Genomic DNA, 16,353 nt, shown 5'->3' with positions numbered 1-16,353 from the left:
GCAGGATCTGCAGCCTCTGCGTCGTTGAAGGTTAAAGATAACACGGCAGGTGAGGTATGTACTGTAGTGGTTTTTGCGTATGTGGTAATTAACCACAGTCCACGGCAAAAGACAACAAGATCTAGGACGGTCACACCGTGCGGTGCAGTATGTATAATTAAGGGCAAACGTACGGAGCTCTTGTGGAGACAGACCATTGAGTGTCCTACCCTGGGGGCGATCACGTGCGGCATGTATATATATCATCCCATCTCACTACACTTCTCTTTGTTCCGGCTTGATCCGATCGGGTCAGCAGCAGGTGCTGGTTTCTTTTTATTTTTCGAAAAATGTTTAGCAGGTGACATTTTTTAGGTAGAATCTGCCGTGTGGTGGTCAGTACAGGTGCTGTTTTGTCTCAAAGAAAATAATTTAAAAAAGGGATAAAACGTGAGAGAAAAAAAGAGACAGAAAGAAGGCCAGACCATCTTTCTCCCGAAAAAATATACTTTGAAAGTAGGCCCTTGATTAATATGGGCTGAGAACAACTGGCCCAATTTTTGGCCTGTTCAAGGGAAACACAGGATAACACGCCCACCTACCTGGGCTGCCCAGTAAGAAGTTATGCATGAATGTCTCCGAGAAAACGTTTGCATGAATTCACCGTAATACCCACATGCTTGCAAGCACTCCTGACTCTTATATGCATTAGTTAAGATGTCTCGGATGATTTCCAAAAAAAAAAGATGTCTCGGATGAAGATGTGAACAAAGGAGAATGCACACAAAAAATGTCTTTGCATGATGATGTGGACGAATGTGAATGTAAAAAATATATATCATATTGCACAAAAGCTAGTATACCATTAGATTCGTACACTATCTCATGGTAAACATTTGTCCGCACTATGTTAGCCACACTTTATTCAAACGTAGTTGATTTTGATTTTTAACTGCATTTTTAGCACTTCAACCACAGTTTTTGCCAATAAAAGTGCGTCAAATATTTTTGCCAACATGAGTATATGTAACACTTTTAAAATGTCACAAATACAAATTTGACGCACTTTGAATCCAAATTGACGCACTTTGAAATGCATCCGGTAATCTACAGTGACGTAGTGTAATCTGAAGAACTTTTTAATGATATTTTTTTATCATATACAGTAACATATTCGTTAGTTAAATTGGCGATCTAGAAACACATGCATGACTTATAAACCCGGATGAAGAGAGATAGTAAGTCTTTATAGCAATTTAAATATGAAGTTAAATGACACAAAAGGAAATAATAACGAACAAGTATCAAGTAATTTAATAACTTGGACTCCACTCAAACTCTACGGTCAGAATGAACATAATTGACTCAATTTTTTTTAGGAAAAAACTTAGCTAACGAAGCAGGGATTGTTGTGCACATTATTTTTAATAGAGATTCTCTCTCTTTATTTGAAAATTGGATTCAGCCATTGTAGCTATGACAAGCCATTTAATTCCTGCATTTTTATTATTTTTGTGTTTCCCAAATCCCGTGCAAACAAATGATACCTTTATTATTGACAAATGCCACGAAGTTACGAATTTCAATCCTCTAGGTTTTCAAATCTCTTCCAGACGGTTGGAGGCTCTTGTAGCTCCATTAAGAAGAGAGCTACTCTGTTTCGTGGGAAAGTGAGCAAAAAAATGTACGGAGGTGCCTAGAATCCTGAAAGTTGTGTGATATGTAGGTGGGAATCTATGCTTTTTTGGTTCCTTTTTAAAGAAAAAACTATTGTGCATAGAGTTTAACTTTTTGGAAATATGAGAAATAGGCAAACACTGGTTGAAAAATCTGGATGTATCAAAAAACCACCTCGATCCCAAACTCAACCCTAATCACAGCCACTTATTTGCTTTAAAGTTCGTGCAAACTATTTTTCCAGAAAGCATAGAAGTACTTCCCAAAAATTGTATGGCTTAAGAGTTCATGTTTTTTCCCTTGGAGTAAACAAACAAACACTTTAGTGTTAATTCGTATGTTTCAAAATCTACGTGGTTTAAGAAGATATGCCATCACGATGTTGTAACTTTTCCTTTCTCCAACCTTGGAATCATGCAACTCAACGAAGCCTTGCGCATTTTGGGTGTGTTTAATCCGCACCTTGCCATGCAAAATACTTTGGCTAGGCAAAAATTTAGGAGAGATTGGTTGCCCATGAGTTGGCAAGAAACATAGACTAGAAATGTAAACTCGAAAATTTTGATTATGCCAAAAAGAAAAAACTAGGAAAGTACACTTCGCATACCATCCAAACACATTTGTTAGTTAGACTCGTGCCGAGAATGTGTTGGAGCAAGCTAGAGATTCCTTGTTTTTGTATGGTGGTGACAAAAAAAATCGTCAGGAAACAAAACAAGCAGTATATACAGGTGCATAAATCCAGGAAATGGGTCGTACAAGGAATGGTCGATTCACAGGTCGCATTCATTCACGCATAAACGATGTGCATGGACTGATACTTCTACTGCTTGCCTTAATGCCCATTCAGACTTGTAGACACATCACTGCACGGGCAATTTCCGTACGAAATAAAAATGGAACGTATTTGTTCTTGCTAGATTCATTTAGCTGCAATTGTTGGGACGTCGAGAACGGTTAAAAAGTGCAGAAATAGTCAACTGGGTAGCTGAAAAAATGCATGGATAATTTGCACTTAAAAAATCATACAGGCAAGCTCTATGGAAGGAGGCAGACATGCATTCGTTAGCCTTGCATCGCATTTCCGAAGCAAAACATTTTGGGCAATCTGTAGATCGGGAGTAAATGTTGTCATCTACCGCTGCTGCTACAGCAAAAAGCGAAGGATATGGATAACTGTCAGCTAAAGTAGCAAAACCTGAGTAGCATTTCGAGGATAGAGACAATTCGTCCCGAAAGGAGAAAAGATAACTTTTCGTTTGAATGGACAGACAGACACAACAGAACATTAGTGCAGCTAGCCGTGCAGGTACAGACATAAGCTGTCCATTCCAATCAACCAGAAACTAGAAGAACATTAAGAATGGCAGGAAATTACGCTTTAGAAAGATTAAAACAAAATGACACGATCTCTTTCCTTTTCATGCCCTGTTGCCCCAAGGTTTGTTCCATTTATTCCCCCTTTGTTTTCTTACAAAGCAATCTAAAGCGATGAGACATCAGAGAAGCTGCACGTACGGATGTGCGCTGCTGCAGCGACGAGAGAGAAAGGACTGCAAAAATGGGCACCGAAGAAAAAAGAATCTCCATCGATCGATCCGTCTCCACTGAGCTAAACAAATTCACGAACTAGGGAAAAAAGAATTAAATCTTCTCGATCGATCTGCACGAACGTACCAGGCCACTAATAATTAATTAACCGCCGGCGCATGCACCCCGTAATCGTTCCTTGGTGGAGAGAACTACAAGGTCAGGTCCAAGCTCACGTTGGCTCTCTTCTCGGCAGCGTCTCCCGCCCCGTGCCGCGCTTCGTGCTGCGACGATGAGGACGCCGATGATGCCGACGATGCGGAGCCTGCAGCTTGGGTGACTCCTCTTCTTGATCCCCACGCCGCCGCCATCTCATCACGTCTGGCAACAAGAGCTGGCCGTTCTTGCTGCGGCGGTGGCACTGGTGCCGCTCCTGCGGCCACGTTGACAGCGCCCGGGAGCCGCCAGAGCGCGGACGCCGGCACCGGGCTGCCGTTGATCGGCTCGGACACGGAGCCAGGGCCGCCGTAGTACCTGCTGGCCGGCACCATGGGAGGCGCGAGGTGGTTGGCCGACGACCACGAAGGGTAGTGCGGCGGCGGCTCGTAGCGTCCGTTGCCGCCCATGTGCGGCGGGGCCGGCGCGGCGACGAAGCGGTGGTGGTAGCCTCCGGCGCCGGCAAAGGCGGGGTACGCCGAGTAGTGGCCGTGGTGGACGTGCTGCATGGCCATGGCGCTCTGGAACTGCGCGCGCTTGGCGTGCTGCCGCTCCCGCTTGTGCGCGTTCTGGTGGCCCCCCAGCGCCTGCGACGTCGGGAAGTTGCGGCAGCAGTAGTGGCACTCGAACTTGCGCCCGGCGCCACTTGCAGTACCCGACGCCGCCTGGCCCGGGTCGCCATGGTTGGCCGCAGCGTCGCCGTTGGTGGTGACGGAGGACGACGCGGCGGTCCCGCCGACGTCTGGGGGAAAGTCGAAGCCGAAGAGACGGATGGACGACGACGTGGGGCTCGACGGCCCGCCGGGAGCCTCTGCCGCCGCTGCCGCGGACGGTGGCTTGGGCCGCACGAAGGGGAGCTGCGAGAAGGAGACGATTTCCGCGGCGCCGTCCGCCGGGGTCTCGGCAGGAAGGTCGCTCACTTGCTCGCTCATAGCCGTCGGAGAGTGCGCGCTATACACACGTACTCCTGGCTAGCTAGGGTAACAAGTGTAGCCGTGTCGTGCTAGGGATGAAGGAGCTGGGAGGGAGCTTAGCTTAGGTAGCTGCAGTGCAGCTACAGGGGATCCTTCTCTTGGTCTTCCAATACTGTTGCGCGATGGTAATATGTTGGGGATGGATGGAGCTAGGGAGCTGCCTTGATGTATGGGCCAGCTTGTAGGAGGGGTTAACTTCGTGTGGGGTGGAGCGGGACCAGTTTGGAGCTAGTAGGGGTACGTTGACAACGAAACTGTTTAATGTTGTTGCGTTTGGTCAGATTGGAAATGCACTCTTGGTACGTTTGGTCGACGTTAATTATGTGCATCTTATTCTATTTTTCGTGCTATATTCTTACGAAAATATTTAATTTGTTGCTGTTTTCACAACTGATAAGATCCGTAATAAATAAGGTTAAGGTATTCATGAATCATGACTGACACACTTTAGTTTCCACGTTCAACTGCAAATCAGTGAAAATATTAATATGATAAAATGTGCGTTATATGGATTGATTTAAAATTAGAAACAGAAATTACTCATTCAAATTATCGTTTGCTTCAATTTTACCACATGTCACCATTTCACGTACCGGGTCATACCCTCTTCCAACAACCTGGCTTTGCGCTTTCATTTGTCTCCTCTAAAGAGAAAATAGGGATATGGATCAATGTAAATGGTCGTCGTTCTCCGACAAATGGATTAAATTTTTCACATATATTCTTTTCAAAAGGGGCGATCCCCGGCTGGCCTTTGCATCAATCGATGCACACGGTCATTTTTTTTTCCGAAGTTCATGAGGTCAAAACAATTCACCGATCAGAGATCGTGGATACAAAAATAAGCCAGCAAACATAGCGAGTCAACCATCTAGCAATATATTTTTCACATATACACATGCTAAACTAATGCCTACCTAAAATATGGGTACTTCCTCTTTTGCCTTATATTTTTTGATGTAATCCATAGTTCCATACTGGTATATATATAGTATACGCATGTGTTAGCATCCAAAAAAAACGAAAATTAATTTCCTCAATAGCACCAGGCTTACTTTCCTGTCAAAAAGTCTATGATCGGAACAAGGATAGAAAAGAGTAGGCCCTAAAAGGTTAAGAGGGGGGGGGGGGGGTGAGAAGTCACCCCCTGTGTAGCCCCTGTCGGTACCGATCGAGGAGAGTAACCCCCATTGTCATCCATGAATAGGGCCATCGGGAGAAAAGAAACAGATAGTGGTGGGGATAAGTTACTGATTTTAAGATCTAACCCCAATTTAGATGGCGAGAAATTAAACAATAATACCTGCCAAAGCTCGCGAAAATGCATGGTCAAGATGAACTGCAAATCATGTAGATTCCCGCATTCCAAAGACACCTAATTAACGTGTAATGTTCATCATGTAAGCACATTTGTTTCAAAAAATTATTTTACCTTCTTTAGCTCGCAAAACATCCTATAGTTAATGGTTCTGTACGTCCATCATGTCCAAGAAAACTATACCTCGGTGTGTCCATGTGTACTAATGGCTGACTCCCGACTCGACTTGGCTTCTATTGAAAGCTGGCATAGATCGAGTTGTACATGTGCTAAGGGTTTAGGGTGCACAACAAGCTGATATATGTAGTTATCATGGTATTTAAGACATTGGTATGCGTAGTTGTTCTGCGCGTGCAAATTGTTGGCAGGAGACTGGCGAACTGCTGCATCATACAGCACGATGGACGCTATATTTGTAGGTATAGCTACTCCGGCGACCGACAACCAACGTACTAAATAGCATCGCTGAGCCTAATAGCGTCAGCAGGGATCCAGGCGCGCGCTACACCGATTTGAAGTATACCGGTCCGTCATAAGTTGATTAATTGGGAGTTACTTGCCGCTAGTCCGCTACAGTACGGTTGTGCCTCTTGTGGCATTGTTAAGAGAGCATACGATTAGGATCTAGCTATAGCATGGACTAGGGACTTTAATCAGGTCTACTAATTAATGTGCTAACTTTTTTTTTCCGAAGGAGGGAATACCTGATTGATGCATGCAACCATAATATTATTAAGCCAAAGTATCATCATTCTCAGTTACATCTCAAATTAGCTCAAAAGTAAAACAAATAGGCTGCAAAAATCATCCATCCAGCCTACGAACGGCGCGCCACCCAAACCGGCCGTAGAACTCCCGTGTTACCATCTCCATACGGCTGCACCTAGATTACATAGATTCCTTCACCACCGTCGGACGGAGTGGAGACTAAGAATGGAGCCAGTACGTCACCCAACAGACCACCTGCAAAAAATTGGAAGCTTTTTGTTTAAAACTAAATCATTCCGAAAATTTCAAATGGACTAACAAATCGCACACGACCCAACAAAGATGAGCAATTTGAGAGACTTCTCCATCCCATTAAGCCAATGACCAAACATATTCATGACACAAGTAGGAGGCAGGAGATTAAAAGTCACAAAGACCACTCTCCACATTAAGCGAGCCATGCCAAATTAAGTGCTAACTGTTTGATCTTCAATTTCCAGTCTACATCTAAGCATTCAGTCATGTACACCATTGAGTTTTGTTAAAATCAACCTATAGTACATGCCCAATTTATATAGAGCAAGGTAGGACTAATGATTATTAAGATGCAGGTTCATATTTCTTATTTTTGACAAGAAAATAATGATCAAACGTTGTATACTTTGAATTTTTGACGGGAAAGTCATATAAAACTTGGATTTAAAAGAGTAGACATAACCTTAATTCAAGTCTTTTTATAGGGAACCTTTGTTCAGCTGTGTAAAATGTACATGTATTGTTTGTGCCTGAGTTTGGGCCGAGGTAGCCTGGCCGATCTCTCGCGCGTTCATGGAAAAAAAAAGAGGAAATCCCGTTTTAAGCGGCATAACCGGGCAGGCAAGCAGAGGGGAACCGGGGGACAAGTCGCTGCCTCCGGCGCAGCTCCTAAAAGTGGCATGGTTCGCACGATCGGCCGATCCAGGCGATGGACAGTCCAGTTTACGGCAGGCGCATCTCTCTCTCTCGGCCGCCCAGCCGGCTAGGCCGGCATCGGATGCTGATCGACGTGCTGCCGGCCTCTCCAATTAAAAGTGGGTGCAGGCCACCGTCAGCGCGCGACGCATCCAACTCGCGTCGTTGTCCGGGGAGGCCGACTCCCTGATCCTCTCGCCATCCCGCAGGATACCCCGATCCCGCTCGAAGCCGACCGCACGGCGCCCACGCCTGGCCGGTGTCACTGGTAAGTGGTAATTGTCAAAAACTCAACTTAAACTAGCCAAGTACTGCCACTTGCGGATCGATGTGGCCGTTTCTTGGCCTCTCGGTGAGACGGATCCTCCTGCCTGCCGGGTTATCGATCGGTCTCTTTCTTGGGCGAGCCGAGATCGGTGGTTTTGTGTGTTCGGTTGCGCACAGACGAGACAAGCGTTGTCGTCTGATCAAGCTAGCTTGGCTGACGGGGACGACGATAGTAGTAATAAGCTAGCAAGTAGATGCCGTCAACCCAGCTGTGGACAAGGACGTATGTATGTACGTACGTAGGTCGGAATATAACGCCGCTGTCTGTCTGGGCTAGCTGCAAGCGAAAAGTAGGAAAATATATTGGCAGGAGAATAGGTCAAAACGATGTCTGTCAATTTGTGCGGGCCGCCGAAAGTAGCGGCGGTCGTTGGAGCGAATGCCGATACCAAAAAATAGTAGACCAATAAGATAAAAAATTGAATAAAATAAATAGGTAGTGGTTACTTGAAGAAGTAACAGGCTCTACGTGGATATCAAGAAAAAGAAGATGACATGTGGGTCCATCAAGAAAGAGAAGATAATAAAAATCAAAAATGTATACTCAAGAAGAGAAAGAAGATAATTAGTAACAATCACCATTGGAGATGTCCTAAGAATTTGGTTTCTATGCCCTCGCGCTAGCGGTGTGCTATGATTTGGTACACGTTTTCGCACACACGGTTGCGGCGTCTCGGCGGAGAGCGTTCCAGCTTGGTTGATTACTGTATCAGCTACTCCAGCTGTTAATTACACCGTGCATGTCTTGATGAAATCCATAAATTTTAGATAACAGGGGAGAAAATCTCCTAGGATGTCTGCGATTCTGCACCGGAAGGGGCGCACACAACCCAATCGATAGGACACGCACATGGACGACAGGGTCGAAATTTTAATGGCAGCATCTATCAGGTTCAGGTGTGTGACGGCCATCCGTCCACGAATTGGGGGACCTACGTATATATGTCCATTGGCAGATCGGACCACCGGTCGATCGAACACATGTAGCGCCACGGCCAGCATAAATAAAATCTGGTAGGTGAAATAGGTCTAAGGATTCACAGGAGCGCTGCTGCCAACATAACTGTCTTCTCGTCTGCAGATCGCGCGATGCATATGCATGGCCCCAGCGTGCAGAACGAAAGGCAACAAGTAAATTCAGTGGCGTCGATCGATCTTAATTTCGTCGCCCCAGCGTGCAGTATATCTTTTTCCCACTTCCCAGATGTAAACATCGATCGATCTGCTGTATTTCTAGACTTGTTTTTGAGGCCTGCCCAGCCATGCCACGACGGTGCTAGCTAATTTAAGGTCACGCGCATCAGTTTCCACACTTGTGTCAGCATCACACAGCAAAAAGAAAAATCAACAGCATATTTTAGGGAACATTAGACGCAACATTTATATGTGTTGCCAGGAAAGTCTGGAATGGGACATAACTAGTCATGCGCATCGATTGCCAAAAGTTTAAAGACTGACAGTTACGCTTGCGCGCGGACCGGCGGACGGACGTCGACACGCACAACTGTGAGATCCTCTCGTTTACCGGCAGATGGCTACGCGGCCAGGCCACCACGCATCTACCTTACCTCCCCATTTGTAGCAAAGCCCAGATGTTGATCAGATGGATCCAGCAAACCACACCCTGCGCCTGCCCCTGCCTGCCTTTAAAGCGATGGCTGCCCAGCACCTGTCCACGAGCTTAAGCTCGTTCCCGGCTACTACTTTGCCTCCTCCTCGCCCCCACGGCACGCACAGCTCGTGGAAAGCGACCGGCCCCCTAGGCATGCCTTGCTTGCTTCCCCGGCGCGCATCATGGATGGCATGAACTGATCAACTCCTCACGTCCATCAGTACAACGTACTGGTCCTGCCCGGCCGGACGGATCGGATGAGAAGAAAAGTCTCCGACTCGGGACTTCCCTTTCATTGCATCGTGTTTCCAAACACACACTGGCAGTACTGTCTACTGTGCTGCGTGTACGACCCCTGCTCGGCTGCTCCCCTCTCATCTTTACTGCTTACTACTCCCTTCCTACCATAATGCGAGGTAGTCACGCATTCTCAGATTTTCAATTTAATTAATTAAATATACATGTTTTTTAACAAAAAATACATCATTAGATTCATTGTCATATGATTTTTTAATTATTTAATTTTTATTTAGTTAGCTAAATTGATAATATAGGGATGTGATGTCTCGTATTATGGGACGGTGAGAGCAAACTTTAGCCAGTCCCATGCTGATGCCTGAATGTGAAAGTGGCCAATGGGGTGAAGAAAACGATGAAGGGTCCAAGTACGTGGCAGGGCCGTGTGCGTCTATACTGCCCCGCTTCATGCGGCTTTACCGAAGTGGCATAAACTGGTGCGTGCGTGCGTGCATGCATGTACCACCACGTAGAGGCTACCTACAGAGAGTCAGAGATAGCTAGGTGCCCTCCCGTTTATGTGTCATGACCGAGGTTAGCTCCGCAGCAGTTTCCCTCCACGGCTTTGCTCGCCATTCATTGCGCGCGCGTTGCGTAGGTGTGTGGCTGTCAAGACCAGGAATGAACGTGTGTGTGTGTTCCTCTCTGTCCACTCCCTCTCAGATTGTTAGGCCCCAACCACAACATAGCTAGGCACACAGACAGAGTGCCGTTCAAATATTCAACCCAACAGAGTGCAACATTTGGATGCATCTGAGTGCGACTTTTTTAGGTATTTCGGTACACCAAAATCATACTTCGGAGTTCGTTGATAACAAAGGGCAAGTTGGTCTTTTCCCCTTCTACTCAGACAGACTCTAAACGCCAGACCGATCTCCATCACTGCGGCCAGAACGCCCCGCCTGACACCCATCGAATCGATTCGCCGCCCTCGAAGCCGTTCGTCAACGCCGTCCGCTCGCCGGCTGGATCCTCATCCTGATCGCTCTTCTCAGTGCCGGAGCCGGACGGCCGGCCGGATCCTCGTCCTGATCGCTCTTCTCAGTGCCGCTCGCCGGCCGGATCCATCTGTTCGAAAATGATTTGGTCTTCCGGTTGGAAAGAACTGTTCCTGATTTGGTCTTCCGGCTGAGAACGAACTGCTCCTGATTTGATCTAGAGTTAGATCTCGTGGATGGCTGCTGGATTAGATTAATGAGGGAACAAATATTTTCTTTTTTCTTAACCGCCTACCAAAATCCTGTTGACCACGCGAAAAGACCAAATCACCTTTACTAATTACAAGTTTGCCCTCTAAATTGAGGTACTATGTGGTTTTTGACTCTGGTACTCCGTAGGATTGGGATGGAGTACCAGGTAATCCTAATCATTAGATCGGAACAAATAAACGGCTCGTGTTAAATCCGAGGCAGTGTGAAAATAGCTCCTAAGTGTCAGACGTAGCAAGCGAGCTACCAGTGGTTTGCATTTGCCACTGCTGCTGCGTGGACGGCGACCGGTCCAACTGTTGTTGTGTGGCACGATCCGACGGATTGGTTGGCCTGTGCACGTCGCTGTCGGCTAGTCTCTGTGCAGGGGTCGATCCGTAGCCCGTACTAGGGTAGTACGCTCGAGACATCGCGTGCATGCGGGCGCTGGGGCGACCGTGCGAGAGCGTGTCTTAATTCTTTGGTTGGACGGCGATCGATCGATCGATTGGCAAGCCGCGGCGATGGAAAAAGGTGTGGCGCGGGAGGTCGACGACAAGCACTCCAGTTTGCACTTGCTTGGCAGAGCTGGTTTGGTATTAATTTGTTCTCTAGTTCTGGTGGAGTACGTGTGTATTTTTGTAATCAAGCGTACGTGTGGCCTTGGTTTGTTTATTGATGCGAAAGCGAAGCGTCGAAGCAGCGAGCTAATTAACCACATGCATATGCATGCATGGGGCCACGACAAGTTAGGGCCCGTTTGTGGTACATAATTTTCGGCAGTGATTGTCTTTTTCTTCTCAAGCATGTTCCGCATCTTTTACAAACCATATGTTGGCCATAGAAAAAATGAGTTGCTCAAGAACATATGGACATCTTTGTATATACAAACCTTGATTTGGTCAAAAAAATTAACTAGTTACGTATTGCTTCCTCCTCCGATTCTAAATTGTTATTGATGCTTTAGTTCGACCGAGAGTACTCTGGAATAATTCGAAACATGCGAGCTCGCATGCATGGTGTATAGTGCTAACGTTATGATACCATTGTGTCCCGGCACTAATTTCTCGTACGTGTCACTGCTTTGTTTCTCGGAAGGGGAGATCGAGGACCACCCATTCCATTGGTGCACGTACCAGAGTGCTGCATCATTAAAGATGGGCATGAATGCATGCACGCAGGCGCAGGGATAGATCGATGTTGGTGGTGGTTCTGAATTCTGAACTGGCCTGGCCGGGAGAGGCCAAAACACTAAGAATGCATGTACATGCATGCAGCTAGCACACGCATGCAGCAGGGGACTACTGCCTCATCTCGATCTGGGGATACGGATCAACGATCAGCCATGCCAGCCTATGTAGCTAGCTGCATCTGCATGCGTCGATCGATGATCCCTGACCCATTATTATGTCCGCGCGCGCGCAACTCTGCATGCATGATGCCATCGATGATCGATAGGTCACAGCCGCACAGCCCGCAGCATGCAGAAGCTTAGCTTTAGCGTTGCTTAGCTCAGAGATCGGCAGTGATACACATCAGAGCTTGGATGGAGTTTACTGCATGCCGCTGCCGGGGGACTGGCAGGCACCCCACCCACCCTGCCATGCATCGCAACGAGAGGTTCAATTCCCGGCCGGCCCGGGACCATGTATGTATATATAGTTGTATGCGTGCATGCATCGTCATCATCAAGGTGGATGAGATGCGACCCGACGCGTTGGGCTGCGTGTGTGCGTGCCAGCCTACGTACTGGACGACGAGCCGGCCGGGGTTCTGATGCGTCATCGATCGTGCGTCGATCGGTCTCTGACCGGGCCAGTCAATCCATCCATGCATGCACCGCAGAACCGGCATGGTTACAGTACAGCTACCGTGGTGGCTACGTGCATAGGCCTCGTCAGGCCGCTGCTCGGGCGCCCGCGACGTGTCGGACGGGCCAGCCGCGGTGCATGCTTGGCGCCAGCGGGCACCGCGAGGGACACGCCGGACGGCGCGGGTATACGGTCTGTACGGGACTCGTTTGTTGCGGTGGGCTTTTGATTCTTCTCTTTCATGTTTATGTCTAAGCCGGGCCAGCTTTTTTCTTTTTTGAGAGGAACGCTAAGCCGGGCCAGCTGATCAGGTGGCTTTCGGTAGGCCCATCTAGGCTTCCCGAGAGATTACACTGACTAGGCCCATTCTCTAGTCCACGATGACCCTATCTCACACTGTAATTTTTTATTGTTTTTTTTAGATTGAGCCGTAATTTTTATTCTCACCGCTAAATGATGTTTTTAGTTAGTTCGTTATTAATGATTTTCCTGGTCCTTTCGTAGACCTGGACTCATCTTCTTGGCACAATCTACCAGTCTGTTTCTTCAGTCTTCTAGTTCCCCTTTCCGGGCTCGACCTCGCCGGGCCGGCTTTGCCCACCTGAAAGTTCGCACATGAAGCGTATGCTGGCGCCTTGCTGCATGCCGGCAGCTAACCTCAGCGCTTAGGTGGAGTCTTAGTCAGAGCAAGTATACCAAGTAGTATGAACTTCTTACAAAAAATAAAAGTACCAGTTATAAACAACTTGGCTCGGCCATTGCAAGGCCAGGAGCCACCGTTTCACGCCATCTGAAGCTCGATTCAATACTGTATGAGAACTTCAAAAAGTTTCAATGCTAGTTTACAAAAAATAAAGTTTCACGTCCATCTAAAGCTCAATTCAATACTGTATGATGTTCATTTTCTTTTTGACGTTCGCCCTCTCTAGAACATCGCTGATTTCTTTGAAACATTAACATGGTTGAGTCGTTGTACATGCCGTCCATCATTTACTGCGCGCGTTCTCCGTCAGCTCCACATTTCGCAGCCAGCACGTAACCGTCCAGGAGAGGGAAAAAAGTCTCGCCGAAACAGAAACTGACCCGACCAAAAGCGCAGCCGGGGCCACAGGCAGGGTACGTGCCTGTGCCTGCGCCTGCGGCAGTTCCATCGCCCGCGCGCAGGTCAGAAATGTGCAACGGGCCGGCCGAAGCAACCTGGACGGTTCTGAGCGATGGATGTGCATCTGCTGCTGTGCAGCAGTGGCGCTCCGGTCAATACGACCGCTTCGAGAAAGACTTAAAATGTCCGAGTTGGAATTAAGGACGTCTTTGGACTTTGCACGAGAGGGTTTGACCGTTCAATCTCTCCAAATAGAGAATGCTACGACGACCCTCCTGACCTCATCCGGGAGGACAATGTGACATCCGCGGAGGCAGCTGCTTCGAATTAGTAATGTTCATCCAAGGACTAGTGAAATGACATGAAGTATCATCACAAAATCCCGCCATAATCTTGTTATCCTTATACACACACACACAGACAGCTATCTTTACACTGCAAATAAGAAATCCATGACAAATCAGAAGCCAAACCAAGTAAGCAAAGCAAAATGAAAAATAAATTATCCCTCATCCCTGAGCTTTCAACACATCACTGCTGATGGAATCATGGAAACAACCTCGTCCAGATCCAATGTGTAAAGCAAGAAAACTTTTCAAACCTTCCAAACCCCCAGAACTCTCGAGAGACACACTATCCAAATCCAATCCTCTTAATAAATCCCTCCGTTCCCATCAAACCATTCAAACTTCAAACACCATCCTCCCGACACGACTGTTCCAACATTTTCCCTCCTCTCCCCACAGTCCAAAAAGGATCGGGACGCCATGGGCACCCTCGTCGGGCACGTCGCGCCGGGCGCTGGCTTCCTCCTCATCGGGCTGTGGCAGCTGTTCAACCACATCCGGCTGTTCCTGCTGCGGCCCGGCTCCTACGTCGCGCCCGTCTGGTTCCCGGTGCGCGGCGTCCGGCACCTCGAGCTCATCCTCGTCATTGCCGGCTCGGCCATGTCCATCCTGATGGAGCTCGTCATCGGGCCGGCCAAGCACCAGCCGTTCGACGACGACGGCACCATCCCGTCCGACCACCTGCACAACTTCGAGCACGCGTCCATCTCGCTCGCGCTGCTCCTCTTCGCTGCGGTGGCCATCCACATGGACAGGGCCAGGCCGAGGGCGCCGCCCATGCGAGACGCCGTCTCGCAGCTCGTGGCCGGCGCGGCATTCGCGCAGGAGCTGCTCGTCTTCCACCTCCACTCGGCGGACCACATGGGCGTGGAGGGCCAGTTCCACTGGCTGCTGCAGACCGTCGTCGCCGTGACCCTGCTCACCACGCTGCTGGGGATCCCTTGCCCCCGGAGCATCGCCGTGAGCCTGACGCGGTCGGCCAGCCTCGTGTTCCAGGGCGTCTGGTTCGTCGTCACGGGCGTCATGCTCTGGACGCCCGCGCTCGTGCCCAAGGGCTGCTTCCTGAACCGCGAGGACGGGCACGACGTGGTCCGGTGCCGCGACGGCGAGGCGCTCGAGCGAGCCAAGTCGCTGGTGAACCTGCAGTTCAGCTGGTACCTGACGGCAACCGTGCTGTTCGTCGTCGTGTTCTACCTCTGGCTCGGCAAGATGTACTCCGAGGAGCCGCGGTACTTGCCGCTGGTGAAGGGAAACCACGCGGAGGGAGACGGAGACGGTGGTCGGTTCAGCATCGGAGACGATCAAGACGACGACGAGGACGACGTCGAGTCTGCCAAGCATAGCTTCGGGCACGTGGTTAGTATCACAAAGCCGATCGAGATTGAGAGGTAAAATTACGAGGAAATCAGATCAGGATAGTTGTGTACTGTACTGTACAATGTATATAGGACAACTGGTGTACTGTAAATTTTATTACTCCGTACAATTGGCATGTTGAGTGACCTGACCCGTAAGTGCGGGTACAGTTCGTGTTTGGTCACTTTAATTTGTTTATTACCCTCATTACTTAAGGGTGTCAGCCAATCAATGGTGTTACTAGACACATACTAGCTGATATACACACGTCATCCGTCGATTTGTTCCTGTTCGCTTGGCACATTTCTCCAGGATAAACCCTCTTTGATAGCGAGTGCAGAAATGAAATAAAATAAAATGTTCAAGTCTTGTATTACTCCGTACACCCAAGCAATGTTCAGGTGCATTTTAATTAATCTGTGGCTAGAAGGCCAATCATCAGTCGATTTATCGCATCGGCGAGACGGCGAGCAAGCGAAGGGCACGATAACGATAAACATTTGGTTACTTTTGCGTGCAAGACAGTAAGAATGTAGGGTCACCCTGTATAATTTGTTTGGCGTGCCGATAACTGTTGTGTTTGGGGGAAAGAGAATATCACGCGTACAAGCTTTTATGTTACCGTGCATTCTTAGCACTGTAGCACAAGACGGATATGACAACGAGGAAGTTGCTGCTTCCAGAAAACAGCAGGTCGGTCGATGGACAGTAAACCAACCGGCCCGCCGCCGGAACTGACCAAGCCGCGCCAGATCTGGCCGAGCCACCACAGGCAATGGCCAGATCTGGCCGAGCCAGCGCCCGAAGGGCCAGGTCCACGCCGCGAACGCTCAGATCTGGCCACGCCGAGCCGGATCTGGCCGGCGCAGCTGTTGGGCGCCATGGGGCGCAGCCGCAAGTGTGCCGCCTGCCGCTGGACGAAACTCGGTCTTCCGCCGCGGGAAGGAAACTGCCGCCTCTG

The 16,353-nt window shown here is 48.6% G+C and overlaps 2 protein-coding genes across 2 annotated transcripts; one reads left to right on the top strand and one right to left on the bottom strand.

Moving 5' to 3' along the window:
- Positions 1 to 3,046: 3,046 nt before the first annotated feature.
- Positions 3,047 to 4,572, bottom strand: LOC100821038 (zinc finger protein 8). The gene has a single exon (XM_003576535.4). It carries the CDS (start codon positions 4,332 to 4,334, stop codon positions 3,399 to 3,401), a length of 936 nt encoding a protein of 311 aa, XP_003576583.1. The 5' UTR covers positions 4,335 to 4,572; the 3' UTR covers positions 3,047 to 3,398.
- Positions 4,573 to 14,268: 9,696 nt separating this feature from the next.
- Positions 14,269 to 15,761, top strand: LOC100835890 (transmembrane protein 45B-like). The gene has a single exon (XM_003578148.4). It carries the CDS (start codon positions 14,457 to 14,459, stop codon positions 15,426 to 15,428), a length of 972 nt encoding a protein of 323 aa, XP_003578196.1. The 5' UTR covers positions 14,269 to 14,456; the 3' UTR covers positions 15,429 to 15,761.
- Positions 15,762 to 16,353: the final 592 nt, after the last annotated feature.

Source organism: Brachypodium distachyon, chromosome 4 (assembly GCF_000005505.3).
Source record: "Brachypodium distachyon strain Bd21 chromosome 4, Brachypodium_distachyon_v3.0, whole genome shotgun sequence".
Classification (NCBI taxonomy): domain Eukaryota; kingdom Viridiplantae; phylum Streptophyta; class Magnoliopsida; order Poales; family Poaceae; genus Brachypodium; species Brachypodium distachyon.
The sequence above is the reverse complement of the archived record's forward strand: the minus strand, read 5'-3'. Positions and strand labels throughout refer to the sequence as shown.